The following is a 21,616-nucleotide window of genomic DNA, read 5'->3' on the forward strand; positions in this document are numbered from 1 at the left end:
TCCCTCTTTCGTTTAATATAATTTTGGGAAAGTACCAGAATCAATTGACATCTAAAATGCACCCTCTTGGGGCTGATTTACATCTTTCTGGCTAGACTGGTAAAAACTTATTTTCCAGAAGTCCAACACTTTTTGTAACAATGGACTCTCAAAATTTGTCAGCCTATAAAAAAATCATCGTATTTTGAAAATAGATTTTTCATAACTGCCAAAAATACCAGTATGTAAAGCCACTATGGGAAGAAATAATAATTTCAAATGAGTCCCAGAAAGGAATATCCAATAAAAGATAGAGAGTCCGTAAATTCAGCTACTCTTTTCTTTCAATAGCTTTTATTTTTTTTGATAGCCACGTGCTTGTAATGAGAGATGTGCAGGGAAATATAAAAGAATTGGTGAATAAGAAAAGGAAATAAGAAAAAATGTGGAAAACATTACAAGTCTCTTTTTGGCTATTTGTCCAAGTGGAATAAAAGCAGACGTGAAAGAAGTAGAAAAGAATACATGAAGTGAGGATGGGAATTAAAACAGTAATTGTGGCAAAAAATGAAATGAACATGTTCATGAGATTTGACAAGAAACTAAGTCCTTGAGGAAATCCAGACATGAAAGTCTGGAAAAGGAGAGGAACACTGCAAAAAGCAGAAGAGTTCAGTGAATGTGATAATAAAAGTACTGCCTTACATCCTGGGGAAGGAACAATGAACTAAGGAGGCTGTGTAGGACAGAAATCATGTTTTGTAAGAAAACTCCACGACTGTCCATGTACTGGCCCAGAAAGATGGTGATGTTCACGTTCGCTTGTCACGAAGGCAGTGGGAGAAAAGTCAAACAAAACTCAGACCAGAACAGATTTAGCACTGAAGGAGAAGGGGATTGATATAGAGAGATTTGTGAACGTGTGCTAAATATTTCTGTGGTAGGGATCTGATACATAGTAAAACATGGAAATGCAGCCGAATGGAAGAAAATAACGAAAGAAACATTTTGAAACCTACTAACAAAAGTCCAAAAGCCAATGAGAGACACAAATAGAAAAACACATTTTAAAGAAACCTGAAGAAAGAACTACAGAGGAAAATCCGCATGGACTCCAAAATTCAGTTCAATCCCAGTACAGAAAGAAGATAGGAAAATATTAAGCTGGAAGCAAAACAAGCAAGAACATTAGAAAAGAGGCTATTTAAACTTTGCCTTGGAAGGGCATTAGCAGATAGAGTGAGAGCACTCTTGGAAGACTGAGGATGGAAAAATCCACATTTTTGCAAGCTTGAAAAAGTTGGTTTCTCCTTTCACTTATACTTTTGCACTACATGAAAATAGATTAGCTGAATCCAATAGTGTTGAACAACCAAGCCAAAAATCAAAATCTGTCTTTACTAATGGTCTGGCAACACACTTCAGGAAACAGGGAGTTCAAAAGGTCAAAGACTCACAACAGAAAAAAAAAAAATTTTCCACTGGTGTTAAGCATTCATCAATCATAAATAACAAAAAAGTGAATCAAAAGTCTTGAGCAAAATTAATTCATCATTGCAATATGAATTGATTTTCTCTAGAATTACTAATTCTTTTAAATCAATCAGCCAATGTTTTTAGTTCATCAAAGAGAGGAGTTGCTAAATCTGCAATATATGTCCTCCTGAATTCAAAATACTTAAAAACTATTGCAGAAGAAGTTCTTCTCTGCAAATTCTTTTAACATATAGAAAGTATTAAACCACTAGACTTGATAATCTTCAATATATTTTCATTGTAGATATGCCAATTTATGCTGGAGGAGAAAATGGAAACTTTACATAAAACATAATATTAAAAATATCTGCTTTAATGTCTGCATAGTCAATTTTAATGGTAGCCAGAATTATGAATGGAATAGTTCCTGGCATGAGGTTTCTGGGTGTGGATTTCTTTGGTTTTGGAGAAATAATTTCTGTGTTTTACTGAAAGTATGTTTATTCCATTCGAATTAGAAAGTGTTTTCTCCACATTTTAATGAAAGTGTTGTCGGAAGAAAGAAACATGAATGATCAATCCTCAAATCTTTCAGTGTCTGCTGAAATTCTGACAACACATGACTATTGGCCTCTGAAAAATCTCTACTTATTATAGCTGTGGATGAGTGAAGAAAATCTACTGAGATTCAAAGGCAAATTTTCATCACAATCTGCAGAACTTCTCTGAAGTCAAAGCTCTGATCTATTCAAGCTCAGGGATCTGGCTTCCAGCTCCAGTCCTTATAATCCGACTCTGACACAAATGCTTTACTAACTTAGAATGCATTCCTGCAACAACTTTTCCCTTTGAAGCATGTGGTGACTGTAGCTGGTTAGCTAGAGGGAGACAATCATCCAAATGTCAAAGCAAATTTTCAAAAAGGAAACTTTACACTTGTAATGATAAAACACTGCCAAAGATATTACTGAAAAGCAATATAACCTCTGAAGACTTTAAAACCTAAATTAGAAGAACAAATAAGCTTTTGAACTCTAAAATTAGTGCAAATCTTAAAGCAAATCCTAATTACAGAGTCACTAAGAAGATTCTAGCAACAATGAATCAGAAGTCTGCAGCCAGGAACTTTATAGTTTCAATTAGCTCTTTCAGAAGTCTGGATGTGCAGGTGTGCATGTACATAATCTTGGTGCACACATACATGGATCTACATGCAAACACAGGGATGCATGCACACACAGCTTATCACTTTGGTTAGCTCTTCCTGATATCTGCATGCGTGTTTGCGCCTCAATGCACATACCTTCTACACACTGAGTACAACATGCTGATCCTGAAGCCCAAAGGGCTGGCCTAAGCAAGCTCCCTAGCTCTCTGCATCTTTCAGGAGTTTCATGACAACTTCTGACTGCAAACTACAGCACTGGAGCAGACCAATCCTTTAACAAGATATGACAGCTTTCTGCAGAAGACAAAATCAAAAGACAAACTCACATCATGCTTACAGCTTGATCATTAGGAACTGATGCCAACAAACCACTTTGAATTATAACAGTTGAATATTTAGTCCCAGATCAGCATCAGTGGTCAGAAGTGAAGAGAAGGAGTCAGGAGGACATCATGCTAGAGTACAGGGGTGGGGAGAAGGTTTAAAGACAACACCCTTCTGGTGGACAATGGATAGAGCACATCCAGGTGTGGTACACAGCCACCTTCTGTTTCATAACACCTACAGATTGATACCTGCAGAAATTAAGTTTGTCTCATCAAAGGAGGTGATTGATTTGGATAGAAAAATACATATGCTTCTACTTTGAAGAAGTCAAGTGAATTAATTTCAGGATTTGAATCTTCCAGGACCATGAAATTCAAATCCAAGCTTCCTCTCCATCTTGAAGGATGCTCCAAAGACTATCCTCTTCAGAGAAAAATCAGTACCCTGATCATGCCGGCAAAAATCATGCAAGTTCATTAACTGGGCTCAGAGGAACAGGCTAAGAATAAAGAAGATGACCCTCCCTTTGAATTTTTTTAAGTAAAGCTTGAACACTATTTTAATACCCTTAGCCTTTAAGTCTTTTCCTACTGTGAGCATTTTTTGCTATTCCTTCAACTCTAACTTTGTCTAAACCACTCCATCTTCTAAATAAATGTGAAGTGATATTATAGGATAATATGGGATAATGCCACAAAGGGAATGGAAGTACAGATGTGCTGGAGACCAGGCTACTTCACCCTTTTCCCACTTTTTTGTTTACATATATATAAATTCATAATTTTACCTTCCTTTGCAGTATACTGTAGCCTGCAAGGTTTCTCCAAGTCAAAAAAAAAAAAAGCAATATATCCTTAGGAAACCAGAGCTTGACTTGTTAATGTTTATTATTCCCAAGAAAGTAATTTTTCTACTGTGTATAGCCTTGTTTCTTTGTGAATTAAGTGTGAAGTACTAAAAAATCACATCTCTCCAATCTATTTTCAGACTGGTGTACTCCAGTTCACTGGAGGGAACCCCCCACTGCTCAGTTTTGGCATAAACTTTTCAAGAACAGCCCCAAATTTAACTGACACAGAAGTTAAAAACCTATGGAAATAGATACAACATATACTGACACTTGGAGTTCAGCTGGCACAACTACAGCCTAAATAGGGCAACCAGTGCTGGGAATTCTGCTCACTTGTGGGTACACACTGCTTCAGATAACAAAGAAAAACCTGCTTTTGCAACAAATTATTGGTTGGTGAAAGCCACTCCCTTCCTTTGCCACTGTTTGCAATTCATCTTCTACAAGACTTAACATGTTTACTTTGGGGTTTTCTCCTTCCCCAGTGAGAAAAAGCTCTATAAATTAAGCAACTTCAAGAGGTTTATCTGTGCTGGCTGTCCATCAAAAAGGAATGAAGGTCTTACATTTTAGAGATTACAGTGAAAGTGTCAGAAGACTTTTGAGAACCTGAAGAAGGACAAGAAGGAACGATTCGAAAATGGACTAGTGTAGGTAATGGCTAGCAACTCATAAAGGACCTAGTCCAAAGCCAGTTAAAACCAGAAGGAATTTTTCTATTGGCTCTAGTGAGTTCTGCATTGAGTCTCCAAAGGTCAATCTAACTGTATGATGCCAACAGAAAGTAATAGTCTAAATTATGATGCCACTATCATTTCTCCAGAAAATCTTTTTCTTCAGTATACTTTCAAGCTCAATGAAAATCATAACAATGTCAGGTAAGAAAGCATAGCTCTGATTTTTTAAACATAAAATTTGGCTCCAGATAGCCATACTTCAATCTCTTCTGTTAAAGAAATGAAGAAAGTAAAGGACCTTCAACAAAACACATATGAACTGGATCCCAACAAATAGCAAGGAGTTTTTTTAAAAGCATGATCAAAACAGATTAAAAACCAAAATCCATAGAGAACCCAATGCATGATCATATACCCTACACTGATATATAATTAGTTCTCTAACTAATTAGAATGGGTTTAAAAAATCAAAACACATATTAAACAACATATGAACATGTCTAAGAAGCTAAAAGACCTCTACTTTCACCCTTAGCATGATTCTTTCTTTGATGTAATTTTCAGCCACAGGAAATTAAAAGTAGAACAATACATTAAGTTCACAATCAAAACAAAAAACTTTAAGAAGTCCCAAAGTATTGCCTTTCCATAGACAGAGGATAAAGTGTTTTTTGTTTCTTCTAACTCAAAGAAGTTGCATAGGATATATTTTCCCAGCTCCCTTTCCCCCCCGCTTTTGGGGTGAGGGGGGAAGAAGGTGTCAGAACTTTGGATAGACAAGTTACTTTTAATTAAATACTAGTTAATAACTTGGTCTGACTTGTACAACTGCCAGTATTTTTAGTTGATATTGTCTTTCTGACCTGTAGCCCTTAAACTAGAACAAGGACCTTGTTTAACATTTGTTAAATGTAGACAGCACCACTATCCACTACTATCCCCCTCCCACTGCTGGTGCACTAATCTCCCATGCCAGCTGCTCAAATGTTTACATCTGAAGGGCTTTCTCTGTTTGTGCAGAAACAGCCTCTGCACAATATCTCTCATCTGTACATTTGCCAGAATCAAGCAAGAAAAGCCTCCCTGCTGGAATTCTTGATTAATAAATAGTCTTAAATGTTTCTTCTTCCCTCCCCCCTTCTGTCAAATCCATTGCCATTAGGTTTTTACAAGGCAAACCTCCACAGTGCACTTTACTGGCCTGACTCTTGTCCTGTGCAAACAACTGTAAATCAGAACAAGCTCCATTTAGAGTCAATGAAATCACACCATCTCTGTACTGAAACTGGGAGAGACTCAAGTCAAAATGATACCTGATCATTTGCTGGGATGGAAAGAAGAAAATGTTGCCATCAGAGAAGGGGGGTGTGGGGAATTTCACACTAACAACACAAATCTACTGCCAACCTCTCCATCTCACTATGTCAGTGTACTTCAGAGACCACCTACACAATTTATAACCTACACACTAGTCACACCTGGCTCACAGCAGGTCACCAAGATTCTGAACCAGCAAAACAACACCTCAACAGATGCTTGGGATGCACTGAAAAAGTCAGTGGGGTGAATGCCTACAGCTAATTTCCTATTTAAGACTTCTGTAGGGCTATGTCTTGCTACCTGCCTTGATCTTCTTTCTCTTCTGCCCTTCCAGCTGACCACCTACAAAATCAGAAATATTTTCCTTTTTGCCCAAGTTTTTAAATCTGCTTAAAAGTGCAAATGACATTGAAAAAATAATTCAAGAAAGTTGAACTGACTACTTCATAATGTTGAAAAGCCTTTAAAAAGATTGATCACTATTTGCCACACTCTCTCTGCCTCAGTTCTCATCCCAATATGTTTCTTAGAATTCAAATGAAGTATTATATTCTTGAAACATAGTAAGAGAAAAAGCAATGGCTGAAATTATTTGTAGTCCTTTCTGCTAAGCTCCAAGGGGAGGAACAGTATTGCAACTGCATGTAAAAGACTTACAAAACCTAATTCAACAGTTGTCTATTTAAAAAAAGGAAGAAAAGAAGAAAGCATACAAAACAGGCTACAGGTGTTAGATGATCTCTTTTTGTAGTGATGAACAACTACGAAGCACACACTGAGAAGCACATTCAGTGCTACACAGTCTTTGCTTCATACAGATAACTCTTTGACTTAAAGGAAGACCTGTAAGAACCACTAAGTCTTATGTAGGTCTGACTTTGCATGAGAGAACTAAGCCATAAAGTTGACTTAGGAAAACTTCCCCATCAAAGTAAAATGCATTGTGTCCTGTCAGCAAGTGTTTTGCAAATCCTCCCTTACCTGCCATAAGAAGTTATTGAGACATATGGTTTCACACGCTACCAAGCAGCTCAGTTTTGCCAACTAACAATAATGCACAGAACAAATACGTGTGGAAATCATGAGATCATCTAATTAAAAGAAATGTTATTGTATGCCACTACTTTTAATGAAATTGAGTCTTCTCTGTCCACAGAAGAGGCTGGAAAGAAACCAAATCCTATTAGCGCTCATGCCTCAGAAATTATTTGCAAAAGAAAAGAAATTATACCTTAACTGGTGCTGAAAATTTTTGCTGTATCTAAAATCTACATATGCTAATAGGATATTTTAGACTAATATAATGAATCCACGGTTACATGGGATTCAGATTATGCCACTACAAAACAGGTTTTACTGCCTAAAAAAATTTCCATTGTATATTAGAAATATGGAATCAATGACAGACTATTAGCCATTTCTGATTTCATCTAGTAAAGGGCACTGGCATAAACACACATTAATCCTTTCACTACAGCAGTTACCACTGGAAAGCCTGACAAGAAATTCCAATTGTGAAAAGCCTGATCCTGGTATAAACTTTTGTTTAAAGGTGGTATTTTCCAGACCACTGCATGCTCGCCACTAAGAACAATATGCGGAATGTGTTATGACCAAATGTGAATTACAAGGCTATTACAGACTATTAAGGGGTTCTGGTAATATTAATTACCAAGAAAGCAAAGCCTGAGTGGTTGAAATGTCACTAGAAAAATTTCAAGTGGAATTTTAAGTTTGTCTTTGGGTATTTTTTAATGTGCTTTTATTAATGCAAATTAAAAGCCATTGGTCTTATTAGCTGCTGCTTTATTCTACTTTTTTTTTTCAGTGAGTTAACTTCAGAACTTTTCAGTGAAATCAGTAACAAAAGATGAATCAGACATAAAAGGATTTGGGTGGTTAAGGGTGTGTCACCAGGACTTAATTAAACATCCCAGAGAGATATCTGAGCCAACTTACGCCAGACTGGCTGGGTACATCACCGTGCAGAGAATGATGCCATACAGCCCAGGTCTGAAATTGCCACACACAAGCCTAACTTAGTGTGCTCCTGTTAGATTATGCCTCCCTAAATCACAATGGTTTGTGCTTTCCCATCAAAAAGCCTGACACATATCCCTCTGATGTGCTTGCTTCCATTTTGGTGCCTGAATTCTGCTTCTGGGCATGTTGAGCATATAAACTGTGGAGAAGACATACTTCTAACCTCCTGCCTAAATTCCAACAGGATCCATAAAATGTACAAATCTCCTTCTTTGTCAGCCAAGGGGCCTGATCCAATAGATAAGTTTAAAGCACAACTAAGCAACTGGGCTTCACAAAAATGGAACTGCCTGAAAAGGCAGCTATGGTATTTACCTCTTGTCCTGTCTAAACCCCTGCCCCAAGTTCAATGAATCAGTAAGAGTATGGTAAATCCAGGTCCAAAACCATTGTTTAGGTGAGAAATTACAAACTCTCCCCTCTTGTGAGGAGAGCAAAACTATTCTCTGTTGAAGGACATGAACATGAGTTTAGCTAAAAAGAGACTGAGATTAGGGTATTCATCTGGGCAGGAAGCCATTTGGCTCCTCCAGTTCTAGCTTTCGTGGCTACTTACTTGCTGGATGTAACATCTGCTCAGCATAAAACACAGAAAAACATCGCTGGCACTGGAAGCCAGAGCTGCCACCGCACTTAAGTTTGTTCATTACTGGTCTGAATAGTTAAGCTTGCTCTTGCTCTCTGAGTCACTGAATATTTGGGTATTTTTACAAAAGGATGCTTCCCACATCAAGAATACCTCACAGCTTTGTTCCAGGCAGTCTACAGCCCAGTAAGTATTTTGGTTTTCTTTTTTGCAAAGGAGGAAATAATTCCCTGATGTTGATATCTTTAAAGGCAAAAAAGAGAACTTAGGTCACTCACATTTTGGATAACAGTGGTAGGTGGTAATGCTTTAGAGTAAAAGCTTTAAATACCTGAATCTAACAGCTGATTTGAGATTTGAATCTTGGGCAGAGGCAGGTAACAGACACAGACGGGCAGAGTTTAACAAGCAACTCCTCCTTTGAAGATTTTAGTGGATTCAAAACTTGGGAAATCTGACTCTCAGCTGCTGAGATTCAGAGTCCAGACATCCACACTGTCAGGTATTTAAAACAGGCACTGCCAGGCATAGTCATTGCCAATTCCTTTTGTAGATATAACACTACTCAAGTTCTTTCGATTTGACTTAATCCATTTCTCTGTGTTCATATCAGAATGTTTCTTGACAATATTTCCTTCAAAATCTCCAGCTAATACCACTGCAGGACCTGAAGATTATGACCTATCTTTTCAAAAGCAGCAACATGAATACCAAGAGTTGTGATGATTTAACTCTGAACCATGCATTTTGAAATAAACACACAGGTTCTGGTAACTACTGACTACCTAATAATATTTTAATTAAAAAATAAAAAAACCTTCATGGTCACAAAAAGGAGCTTAAATCCAACTTCTACAAACTTAAGACTCAGAAGTCAAATGGAGGGAAGTCCACCCTTAATGATTTCTTTTCAAATCTCATTATCTTAAGCCACTTTTGTGTGGTGAGGACAAGAGCTGACAAGTGATTTTTGAATGCATGAAGTTGGCAAGTACAGCTAAGCAGCACAGACAGAACAGGGGTCAGCTGACATGTCTCTTCACCAGATACTGTTTTTAATAGCTTGTAACTTCACCATGCTTTAACCATGGATGCTGAGACTTTCCATTCCAGGTGTCTGCCTCGGGCTATTTTTTTTCAATTTTTTTTAGCCAGAGTAGTTTGGCTGGTTCTGAGATTACTTTTTTTACACAAACTCCAAGGACCTTTTCTTTGAAGAGGTCTAGTAACACCACATTGTGGAGGAAAAACTTGAAGTCTGGTGGTGGCAGGCAGCCACTGTTTCAAGGTCTTGCCTTCTGCTATCACATACTGTAAGGAAAATCTAAAGATACTATAATATGCAAAACCATCTATGATTCACAGGAGTGAAGACAGTTAATATCCTGTAAGTGCACACCACAAAAGGAGGTGGGTACATCTGTATCTCTCCAGCAGCCATAGCCTGGCTGAAAGGCACCTTCATGGTCTGCCAAATCTATAACTCTGCTCTGAGACAGAATAAAGTACATGTAGCTCATCCTCTAGCCATTTTTGGACGTTTTGTAGATTAAGGGATGATAAGGATTTCAAATAATTTTAATAGCATGCTCTCCAGTGAAATTTCCATGCAGTCAAATTTTTCTCCCTCTTGTATTCAAGTTAAATTTCTATTGCTATATATAAAGCAGATTGCTTCCTGTCCCTCAGTAGATAAGGAGAACTCAAGTTGGTCATTGGCATCTTTACTATTGAAATTCTCTCAATGCCAGCTTAAGCCTTGGGCAAACCTTTTTCCTTACCAAGGCAAGTTAACAGTAATGAGTTTTTCTTTTTTTTCCCCACAGTGTATCACAGGCTAACAAAACAAAACTAACTCTACTGTGATGGTTAACCCTATGCTGAGATATACAGTATTTATTAGATCTCTTTTTCTTCTAATCATGTCAACAGCTGCACAAATGAAAATATTTATAACTGTATCTTCCCTAGCGTCATCCTCTGGCATCTACCTACCAGCTTACAGGCACCCTTTAACAAAAGACTGGGGCTAACAGCCCTGATTGCTGCAGCATTTAGACAACTTTCCATACTCAATTTGTTGAGTTTCATATTTTGCAAACAAAATTACACTAGGAAACATTGCTTCAAGGGCAGATCACAACCTACATCTTGGACAGAGCATAGACAGCTTTAACTCTACAAAATGCAACATAACTATCCCAGGATTTGTCGCTGCTAATAAGAAATAAACTCACTCTAAGTGTTGTCAGGAGACCAAGCAGGGAGAACATGAAACCAGGAATTTAAAGCAAAGGTGATTGCCAAACACAAGGAAATATTACAAGTGGATGGCTGTTAACTTCCACCTAGATGACATGGCCAGTACTCTCTTTCCTATTGCCTTGAACAGTACCTGCCTGTGTGACATGAAATCCTTGACAGGAAAGGATATTACCTGATCACCTGGGACCTGACATGGTTGAAGAGAAATAACATTCACCTAACTGTATCTGATTCTTCTTTTCACCCATTCTAAACTGACAAAGCGTACCATGAATGGTGCAACTCCTGCCATCAAAGAGGGCATAGAAGTTACAGCTAGAGTAGAAGGCTCTGAAAAGGTAAATCATAAATATTTTTAAAGCCCTTATGTGGAAAAGAGTTGTTGCTACCACTTAAAGAAGTGATTGGCAGGATTACTAATGCACCAAAATTCTTGATGATTTTCTTCTGAAGAACAGAACAGAACTTTTCTTCTGGAGAACAATCTTGCAATTATTCAGGTAGATTTGTTTTATGAAATAAAAACAAACCAAAAATCCCCCACACATAGCCTCAAAATATCTGATAACTGGTATTTTAAATTACATGTTTCCTTTTTCCTCTTGTAGTTTTGCATATGAACATATATAACCATAGCATGACAGACTCATCAAGCAGAGAACTACTGGACTATTTGCTTCATTTAATTAATTGATTCTATAATGGGTAAAACTTACATGCTGAAATACACTGAAAACTAGTTATTTTTAAAATGGTGCTGATGAAGTGCTCATGAAGATCCTCCGACATTGCACTGCTGCAGCCCTGTTTGAACTAGAGAAACCCTGTGTGATAAGACTTTGTGCTGAAGTTTCAAAACCTCAGATAAGTGTTCCTGGCTGTACTTCTAAATATTTGTTCCCAAGCTGATATATTACATAAACAAAGTCCACAGCAGAGCTACACATCGTTCAGCACTTGGGACGTGTTTTTTTCACTCTTGATTTATGAAAACACGAAGGCCCCAAAAATAAAACCGTCTAATTTTAGTACCGTGTTCCAATACCGTGTTTTATCTTGATCAACTGTTTATATGAGGACAGCGACACCAAGCGGCAGAGAGAACTCAAGTTCCTTTTATTTTCCCCCACTGTTCAGAACTTGAGCTCTGACAGTCTGCCTTGGGCACAGGAAAAGCTGCATACACCTGACTGTGCTGCAACTTCCAACTGCTTTACCTGAATGTTGTGTATTTCAATAGCATTTGTTTTGTGAAAAGTTAGCCTGGATATAAAACTGATCTGCTTAGCACAAAACTGATTTGTTTTTCTTCCCAGATCAAGGGAAAGGATTTCTGCTTCATTTACAATACACGGATGGATTTTGTGTCCTTTACTGGTGTGTGGTGTAATGAAGTGCTGCACTTTGAGGATTTTCATGGACAAAATTTTGTACATTTCTTTACTCCCTCTCTAAGATAGCAAATACTTTTCACCTTTACTTTTGCTGATACTGTGAAAAAGTGTCCCTTCACCTCAAGCATAAATGTTGACTTTGCCATCTTGACTTTGAAAATTTGCTTCTTCATCAACAACTCAAAGTATTTTTAGAGTCATTAATAATTCAAATAATAATTAGATAAATATGCCACTGAGAATGGTTTGGTGATTAAAAAAGGAATATAACTTGTGTTTGAATAAACACCTAAGCATCTATTATTTCTTATACTTTTATTCCATTTCTTCATATTGCCCAGTTTAAACAAAGAAAAAAACCAACTCCAAATCAATCAACTCCAGAATAGAATAATCAAATTTTCTTTCCTACAATTCAGTATGCATCCCCACCACATAATAGTGAGAAAAGGATTTAAACTGGGCATATGAAAGTTCATGCCTTTACCTTGGTAGTACTTCACAAGTTAGCTATTTCTCTATAGGCAAGAAAAATTTGCTTGATCCAGTCAATGTAATTCCTGCTACTGTACCAAAAGCAATGGCAAGATATTTTTCTTTCAGAAATAAAAGTGAAACTGCCTTTGGTTCCCACACAGCAAAACCAAAATACTTTCAAGATGACCCAAAACAGTACTAGAGAGCAGACCTGAGGTAACCACAAAAGAGGAATCCTCTACTGGATGACATTTTGCCAACAATCCTATCTCAGAAATTAAACTTCTATATAATGATCTCTAAATACATATTTCACATATGTGTCCATATAAGATACCACTTAGTTGGAATTGGGATACTTAGTTCCACTGAAGCAAATGAGGTATCTTTTGAACAAGCAGAATAACAAATTACTCAGAATGATTGAGGGTATCAAATCTAGTCCACAAGGAACTGCTAAGCTAAAGTTTTAAAATTATGAAGTGTTTTTCTTGGTATTTCCATTTGAATTTATCTTAATAAGAATTATCTATGGCAACTACCTGTATCAAGTTTGCAACATTTTTTAATTTTTCTCCTAAGGAATCACAATTGTTGAACTTTTTCTTGAAGCCTATCTAGCCTCTTGAAAACATGGACTTTCTGTGCTGCTGAGTGAATCTGTTAGACTTATTTAAAACACCTTCTACAAGCTTGAACAGAATACTGCCAAATTCAATACAATAAGGTCAACACATTTCTTCATGTGCTCATGTATTAGCAGGATTGGTGCTCATACAAATACAGGTGTCAAACCAGAAGTGAAAGACAAACACTGAACAAGGGCTACATTGTTCTTCAAGATTAATTCCTCTTATGAAGAAAGTGGGAAAAATTTAAATCCCTGACATGCTCATTTAACTGAATGAAAAGAAAACCTTTTTGCCTCTTCAAGAGCCCTTTCCTCCTTATAAACCGGCACCCTTAGAAGACATTTACATGTTCAAAATGGTTTTGAAATCTTTTTTCATCAATGTCAGAGGAGGAAAAAAAAAGATTACAATTTTCCCTGTAAAATTTCCAAGAAAAATAAGGTGATGTCTCTCTTCTGGGGAAAGCACCACACATCTTTACCATCATATTCTTACTTGTAATTCCTACTCTTTCTCCTCGCTCTTTTCTAGTACTTGAGTATCAAGGTATTGAGATTAATTCATAATGGCAGTGAATACAAACCACAAAATTATTTTATTTTGGCAGAGTTTGTGATGCTTTTTCTATGCTTTTAATTAGTCTATTTCAATTACACATGATCACCCTCTTCTAGGACTTTCCTTTAGTAACAAAAGCCTATTAATCTATTCATCTTTATAGTGTTGCCCAAATTTTTAGTATCACAAGCAGCTTTTCCATCTCAGTAATCTTTTCTCATGAAGTCTTCAGATTTGCAGTTTGGTGTTTTTACACTCATAGCAAATCAATTTTCTATCTATTCCTCCTTTTGTACTCCTCTCATATTATTCTTGATCTGGGATTTGTTCTTTTATTCCTTCATTTTTTCCACAATTCCCTGTCATCCTCTGTGGCTAGTGAGTTCTTTATTTTGCAGATCCCCACTCCTTTTAGAAAGACCTGTTTATGAAAGGGGGATTCAAAGCTGAACCTCACATTTCAAACTTCTATCACATCATCACTCTTCTCTAGGTTTTGAAAATATGATAACAAAAAGTCAAGTAATTTAAAAAATAAAAAGATGTGCCATTTATTATAATTACTATACCACCAAAACCATCTGAGAAAATATTTAGGATTCACACTTCCTAATCTGATACCTTCCTATTTGGATCCTCATAAATTGGTATGCTGCCTGTCACTTAATGTTTCTAAATGTGGTTCACAGGGTTTTAGTACCCCAAACCCTACTGACATATTTAACAAAAATCCTATTTGTTTTTTTCCAGTGTTTGCTCTTCACCGCTAAGCTCCTTATGAAACAAATATAATGCTGCCATGCTGTGGAAGTCAGATACAGGGGTGAAAAGGAAAGGTGGGGTTTTATAAGAAAATCCCTTTTAAATAGCATTGGCAAGGCAAAAATTATCTTGCATCACACAGGACTGTCACTGATGTCACAACACCCATGTTCTTCTTTCTCACAACTGCTTGGAATTTAATACTGAATGAAGCTTTATTCATAGTGAAGCTAGCAAGTTTTATTTGAAGACAATGCATTACAGTTTAACTTCATTAAGATATGCAAACTGTGCACTCATGTAATGAAGCCTGCTAAAACTTCAGCTATTTCTACTTCTACTTGGCTAAGCATCAGGAACAGCAGTGGTTTCTGGTTAATTCAAACTGTAGGAGCTAATAAGGACACAATAGCATCTACAAGCTGTGTTAGTACTTACATCCAAGCTTCCTTCACTTGCAGATGCAGAACTAAAACCATCCTCCTCACCATAATCTCTGTTTGTCCTCAAGTATTCTTCTGTCTGCAACACAAACAAGTGTCCTACACAGCAGCAGCAAAGGAAACAAAACTGCAAAAACATGCCAGAGCAAAACACCAAACCCCATCACTGAAGCAAGACAAACTGTCTCAGTAGTGCTGGACCTGATTGCTGAGAAACTCTGAAGTAGTCTGCAGAATTCCCTGATGTAGGCAAGGAGCTAAGAAAGCCATTGGGAAAAATATTTAAGAATACAAAGACAAAATTCTTAGGCAATTATAAAAATAGGGAGTAACTAATTCTGGTAATATCAGGGACCAGACTGCTAATCTCTGCTACACCCACAGACACAATGGAACAAGCAGGGAGCTCCTTCCTTGTCAATTCCCTATGAAGGAACTGTTTCTGTGTGCTAGCATGCACCTTACTTAAGCCTAGATCCCATGATTATCTGCATAGCACCTCTGCTCTACTGATTGTTTAGCAATGCCAATTTTATCTGGATTTAGCCTCAGGCAAACGACTACATTTAACATAGAAAAGAAATGGAGTTCATGCCACCTATATGTTTTTTATGCCAGCTGCAGGAGAAAGAGGGTAACTGATCCAGCATAAAATTAGAATGGAAGAGAACAAGATGATACCTGATCTGGCATTAAGCCTGCCAGTACAAAGTTAACCAAAGAAATACTTTTAACAAATTTGTACCAGCCATGAGAGTAGGAATTGGCTTTCATTCTATGTCACAGTGTTTTCAATATAATGGAAAGGTTTTTTTAGAAAAGTTAGGTCTGGTGTATTGTCATACCACAATTACTGCTCTCAGTGAGCCAGTTGAGAAAGAAAGCATGTGCATGGGCATGGAAATCTGAGCATAGGCCTGTAGTGTGCAGTGACATCTGATCCAGGACAGTTTGCAACACAGGCTAACACTCTTCTTCCCTTGCAAAAGAAATTGCCTTCCCCTTACAAATGCCTGCAAGTCTGCAGTCCTACTGCTGTGCAGAACTTTGAACAATTCTTCCTATTAAATAGTTCTAATATGCATGACTACATACACACACACACACATCACCACTGCAAATCATAATGCAAACAAACAAAAAATACACAGAACCAACTTAAGCCTTGTGGGAGAGTAATGTAAAAAACCCATAAAGAGCAGAGTTTAGGTACCCTGGGCTTTTGATTCTAGGTCCCTGAAATCACAAGGCATCCCATCATAGTCCCTTCATAAACCTACCAAAACTTTCATTAAAAGAGCTTTATTAGTTTGTCCTCATCCTGCTAAGTCTGTTCAGCAGTTTCCCTGCTGTTTTGGTTAGAAAGCTTTCAGAATAGAAAGTCAGATATATAATGTCGAATTAACACCTGATTGCTCCTGTGTGCTGTGTTATTCTTCAGTTTTCAGTAATTCTTCCATCTATCACGTTTTATATTCCCAGAGGTTTGTGAAGGCAACAGTGACTTTTTCTTGCTCAACTAAACAAAATTACTGACTTAGTTTATTTTCCTACAGAGTAACTGTCATTTGAAAGTAAGTGTCCAATAAAGAAATGACCAAGAAAAATCAATTAACTTGTCAGAACTACCAGCAAGAAAGCCTTAGAATTTTTTCTCAGATTTAGAAGCTGTTTCTCATACTTATTTGTGCAGCTCCTACTTTTTGCCAGGTCAAATAGAATTTTGAATTTAATTCACCCACAATGTCCTTAGCACTTTTTCAAATTTACTATTTTGAAAAACTCAAGAGTATCACCTCCTTTGCTTTCATAAGCAAGAGAAAGAGAACAGAAAAAAAGAGAGGAGCTTACAATCTTTGAACACATTTCCAACTCAGCTGTGAGAAATCCATTGCAGTAACCATTGAATTAGGATGCTTCATAGCAACTTTGCTAAGATTATGAGCATTAATACTTTAGAAGTTAAAACTGATCTGCTTCAGGAGTTAGAACTGCCAGGACACAGATTTCACACCCAAGTTCAGTAAAATGGAATGAGAGGACAAAGTACAATGCAGAAACTGCATTCTGTAATGTGTTTGTTTCTTCCAGAGGAATTGCAGCCCCACAGCGTGCTCTAGAGGCTCAGGTTGAGATCCTTTGTTTACTTGATTCTTCTGAGCAGATACAGTATTATCACTCCCGTTATAATTTTTCCCTTCTATAGAGGAAGTATTTTCTTACAGTGGAAAAACACTTTGAAAGTGACTGACTTCTTATCTCATAAAATAGTTCTCATGTGTCCCTTATAAGATATTAAGAATAATTTAGTATCTATGACAGAAATAAGTAATTCAAAATGTCCATAAAGGGTTCTATTCCCTAGCAAAAGCACCACAAATTCAATCATGAATAAAAAGGCAGACAATTGTGAGAGATTTTGAAAAGCCTTCACAGTTTTGCAAATGTGAGAGATTTTGAAAAACCTTCAAAATTTTGCAAATGTGACTGAGATGACTGGATAAGTAAAACACCAGTCCATTAACAAGCAAATGTTTCTTTTTGCCAGTTAATCAGATACACATTTTGTAATTCCACTCCAAAAGCCTTGGAGGGTTTAAACTAGAGAAAAGAAAGCTCCCTTTTTCCTCTGACATCCTAGAGCATTAAACACTTTATGTCCAAAATCATTTAACATCAATATTTTTAGTAAAGAATGCAAAAAAGTATGAAGTTAAAGCCCACTATTTTTTCTATGTTGTCAGAAAGTTCTTCTGTATTTAATTCCTGTGGTACATGAAATATTCTTCAAAAATGCATCTCAATGGAATCATTTAATACAAAATTTCTTTCCTAAATTTTTCAGTTCAAGAATATAAAGTTTAAAATGGCTAACATGTACCGCAACAGACACTGATCCTTCAGTTCAGTATTGGAAGTTATTTCTTCTATACCTGATTCATCATCTTTAAAGACTTGGAGAAGGCAATGGAGTGACTGCACAGAGCTTCCAAGAGGTCTGAATGCTTTAAAAGAGATCATCACCCATGCACAGAAGAAGACATAGGACACATCTACTTGGTAATTAAATTGTTCTGTATTACATCAGTCCTTTCATAAATGCATTTTTTAATGTGAGTACTACTAATAAACAGACACAGGTTGCTTGAAACTAGTGCCCTTCTTTAACACCTACTGAACTCACAACATTGAAAAGAAATAAAGAAGAAAGTAAATGGTCAACATGCTTGACTCCTTCAATAGGCAGGTGATATCTCCATCAGGCTGCACTGATCACATATAGTTTATACCCCTGTTAACACATTACTCTCTGGAAGGAAAAGGAAAGCAGGCCAAACAAATGCCACCACCTACAGACATAACAGATCTGGAAAGAAAGTGAGCAGTACACTGCTGGACACTTACCTGGCTGCTTCTTTGATCAGCATTAAACAATCCCAAAAGTCTTGTCTTTTCTTTCTCTATTGCATCACTGCTTACTGAAGCCTTTCGATTTGGTTCTGAAAAAATTTTAATGGAATACTTGTTATTTTTTTGAAATAAAGATTCACAAGATGAGTACTTTAAAATGTCCTGGGTTAATGCTGGATTTTTATGAGTTGAAGATGTTATGGACTGGATTATCTAAGTAAAAGCCAGGTAATGCACTTACTTTGTCATCAAACTTTCATGTGTTCTGAGTATATTCCAAAATCTAATGGAATAATTTAATATAGTGCAGTAAGTTTTCAATCATAATCCAGTAACCCTTATTAAAAGGCAAAACGTGAGCAAATTGCTTATGACTTCAGAAATGCTTGTTAGATGTATCACTTAAATCTCATACAGTACCATAATACTAAAAAAACCCCAAACACCTAAAAAAAAGATATACTGGTAAGTGTCTTTAAAAATTCATAGGTCTGACTTAATACTTTGAACTTAAACAAGAGATTCTAAATGTGTAATTTGGATAAAACTCTTCCCCCTGTTTCCAAAGAGAAGGAAGAAGACCCTCCTCTTAGAAACAGGGCACTCTATAGAATTTGGATTAGCTGGTTGTGGTCGTCTTTCTTATCTTGGTGCTTTTACTTTAGGTGGGAAAAGAGGGGATTTTATAGGTATTTCAGGCTGTGAGAACTCATATATGTCTTCCTTGAACCTGCTTAAGAAATTGTATGAGTTCTCATACCATTTAGTATCCCTACAATCTCCCCCTTCAGTTTCTCATCCACAAAGCTGGATGAGCAAAATGACACACTCATGCATTGCAGGAAACAACATTGCCCATTTAATACACAAATAATGAAGCCCTCTCACTTTTTTAAATTGACCCTGCATAATGTTATAAATCTTTCCTCCTGATTCCAAGCACATCAGATTATCCACTAGTACTTAAAAAGTTTAGTTCACAGGGAAAAAAAAAAACCACTTTCTCTTGTAAATATTTGCTTGATAACAATTAAAACTCAAATTCAAAATTACTTGTTGACACAAAATAAAGTTTTACTTCACTGAAAAAGCCTCATCCCAAAACCCTTGTAAACTTATTTGCATAAAATATGAAGTGATTTTCACACAGATCACTTTTGCATATAAACAATCCCATGTGTCAGAAGGTGTTAAACATAAACCATGAACACAAAGGACAAAAAGGAGAAACTATCCTTAAGAAAGGCTACAACTGCACTGCAAAGAATACAGTAATGAATTAATGATTTTCTTAAATAATAAGCACTAGCTATGCTGGTTTCTTGCTTGGGGCTGGGCTGTGTCTAGATATGGATTATGATTCATTTACTTGCGTAGTCTTCAACTATAAACAATGCTGTGGAAAGGCTAACGTAGCAGCTGATCACCAACACTGTCATTGAGCACTGTGTAATCCAAATAAATTAGGACTTAAGTAATGCATATAATATCAAAATAATTAGACTTTATTAATCTGTATAACTTTTTCTTAAATAAATACAGCAGATATTTCATCTAGCATTGATCTCCATGTGAGAGGAAGCCACAGCAAGTAATGACAGATGATTAGGGGGAATAGTGCTGCCATTAGTGAAGCCAAGAGGCCGTGAGCTAAGATTTGCTTGATGGCTGCCACCTACTGGAGGTGGACTTTCTTCATAAAAATTTAAACAAGTTATCCAGTTTTACTGTGCTTGTGTTGTGTCTACTAGCAATGAAGTAAAGCTTATTAGAAATCATCCATACCTTTCTTGAGGATAATTAATTTATGCAATGTATAAATTAAATGTATAAAATGTATAAAACAGACAATGTATAAAACAGACTCAGTAGGGAAAAGGACATGCTAAATACACACATTTTCTACTTGACTGGAAGCAGAAGTACCAATATAATGTAATTCAAGCCCAACTACTGTAACAACTCAGAAGTCAGTATCTATTCAGTTACAAAATGCCTATGTATACATTTGATAATTAAGTGCTTTGCTGCACGGAAATTGAAATCAGTGGAAGATCTCACAGACATCAAAATTTTCTGCCTTTGCTACTAAATAAATTTTGAACCCAACAGACTGCGGAAATGTTAGTAAATTTACCTAATCATGATTGAGATAAACTGAACAGGCTTGAAATCTACAGAGATACACCACAAAACAGTTAAATAGCAAAATTTGCTACTTGCTGGTGTTCTAATGGCTATTGCTGAAGAGACAGTACACACAGAATGTGTTTGTTCTTAGCAGAAGCACAAGACATGTAAGCAACACTTTGGAAAGACAAAACAAATAAGAATAGCTTGTTTCTCTATGGCACTTCACATTCTTAAGGATCTACCTACAAAACCCACATTAAACATAGAGTGAAGTGAAAGAGTTAAACACAGAGTGAAGCTTCCCCCTCAGCAGCATTGTACAGTACCTCTATAGTTCAGAGAAGGCTCAGACTGAGTTTTTGATGGAGGAACTGGAAAAATCAGGCAATGAAAGGATAAGAGAAAACACATTAAAGTTCTAATATACCCCTGTAAAGAACAATATTCATTAATTAGTCCTAGCACCCTTTTTCCTAAGCATTACAGAAAAAATGTTGGCTGACAACACACATGCAGAGTTGCTACTGAAGCAGTTTCGCTGCATTTGTATTAATCCCTAATTCAGTCATGAAGCTGCTTCAACTGCTAAGTAGAATTAAGTAAGCAGGTGGCAGCAGAGCTTCTCTTTTAATAATCCTTCAGCTCTTGGTGTTTTCTGTTTCAGGAAAGGGAAGACCAAGTAAGAATCTGCTCTTACAAACACAGCCTATGGCTTTCAGCACCTGTGATATCTTACTTGTTAGTGAGAATATGTTTTAAAAACCTATTTTCTGTTAAGTAAACAGGCTAGATACCCACTCAATGCACAGATACCCACTCAAGTCACAGACCAGCTGCTACTGAAACCAATAGGTTTATTCCTCTTGGATATTACAAATAAGAACATTGAAGAAGAAAATTGCTGAAACAAAGGAAAAATTCTTGCAAATTTTATGTGCATTTACTGTTTTTGTCAGACACCGTGGTGGTAAGAGGAAAGCACAAAAGATTGACTTATACTCAGGATCAGGGGGATTTTATCAAAATGAAAGGAAAGGAATACCAAAAGGTTAGAAAGGAATAGAATAGAAAAAAAGAAAAGCTGGTGTAGAGAGCGGCACATTATGATGTGTAGA

At 36.6% G+C, this 21,616-nt stretch overlaps 1 protein-coding gene across 3 annotated transcripts in view; it reads right to left on the bottom strand.

Annotated features, from left to right (window-relative positions):
- The window catches only part of COBL (cordon-bleu WH2 repeat protein), a 156,622-nt gene that overhangs the window by 81,064 nt on the left and 53,942 nt on the right, over nt 1–21,616 (bottom strand). For 2 of the 3 annotated variants that reach the window (XM_066560093.1, XM_066560085.1), the window contains exons 5-7: nt 20,828–20,872; nt 18,363–18,457; nt 14,953–15,036 (exon numbers count right to left, since the gene is read on the bottom strand). In XM_066560093.1, coding sequence (XP_066416190.1) covers nt 14,953–15,036; nt 18,363–18,457; nt 20,828–20,872 — 224 coding nt within the window. The remainder of the gene's footprint in view (nt 1–14,952; nt 15,037–18,362; nt 18,458–20,827; nt 20,873–21,616) is intronic. The other variant, XM_066560102.1, reaches the window with a different exon arrangement.

This window comes from Molothrus aeneus, chromosome 1 (assembly GCF_037042795.1).
Source record: "Molothrus aeneus isolate 106 chromosome 1, BPBGC_Maene_1.0, whole genome shotgun sequence".
In the NCBI taxonomy this organism is placed as follows: Eukaryota; Metazoa; Chordata; class Aves; order Passeriformes; family Icteridae; genus Molothrus; species Molothrus aeneus.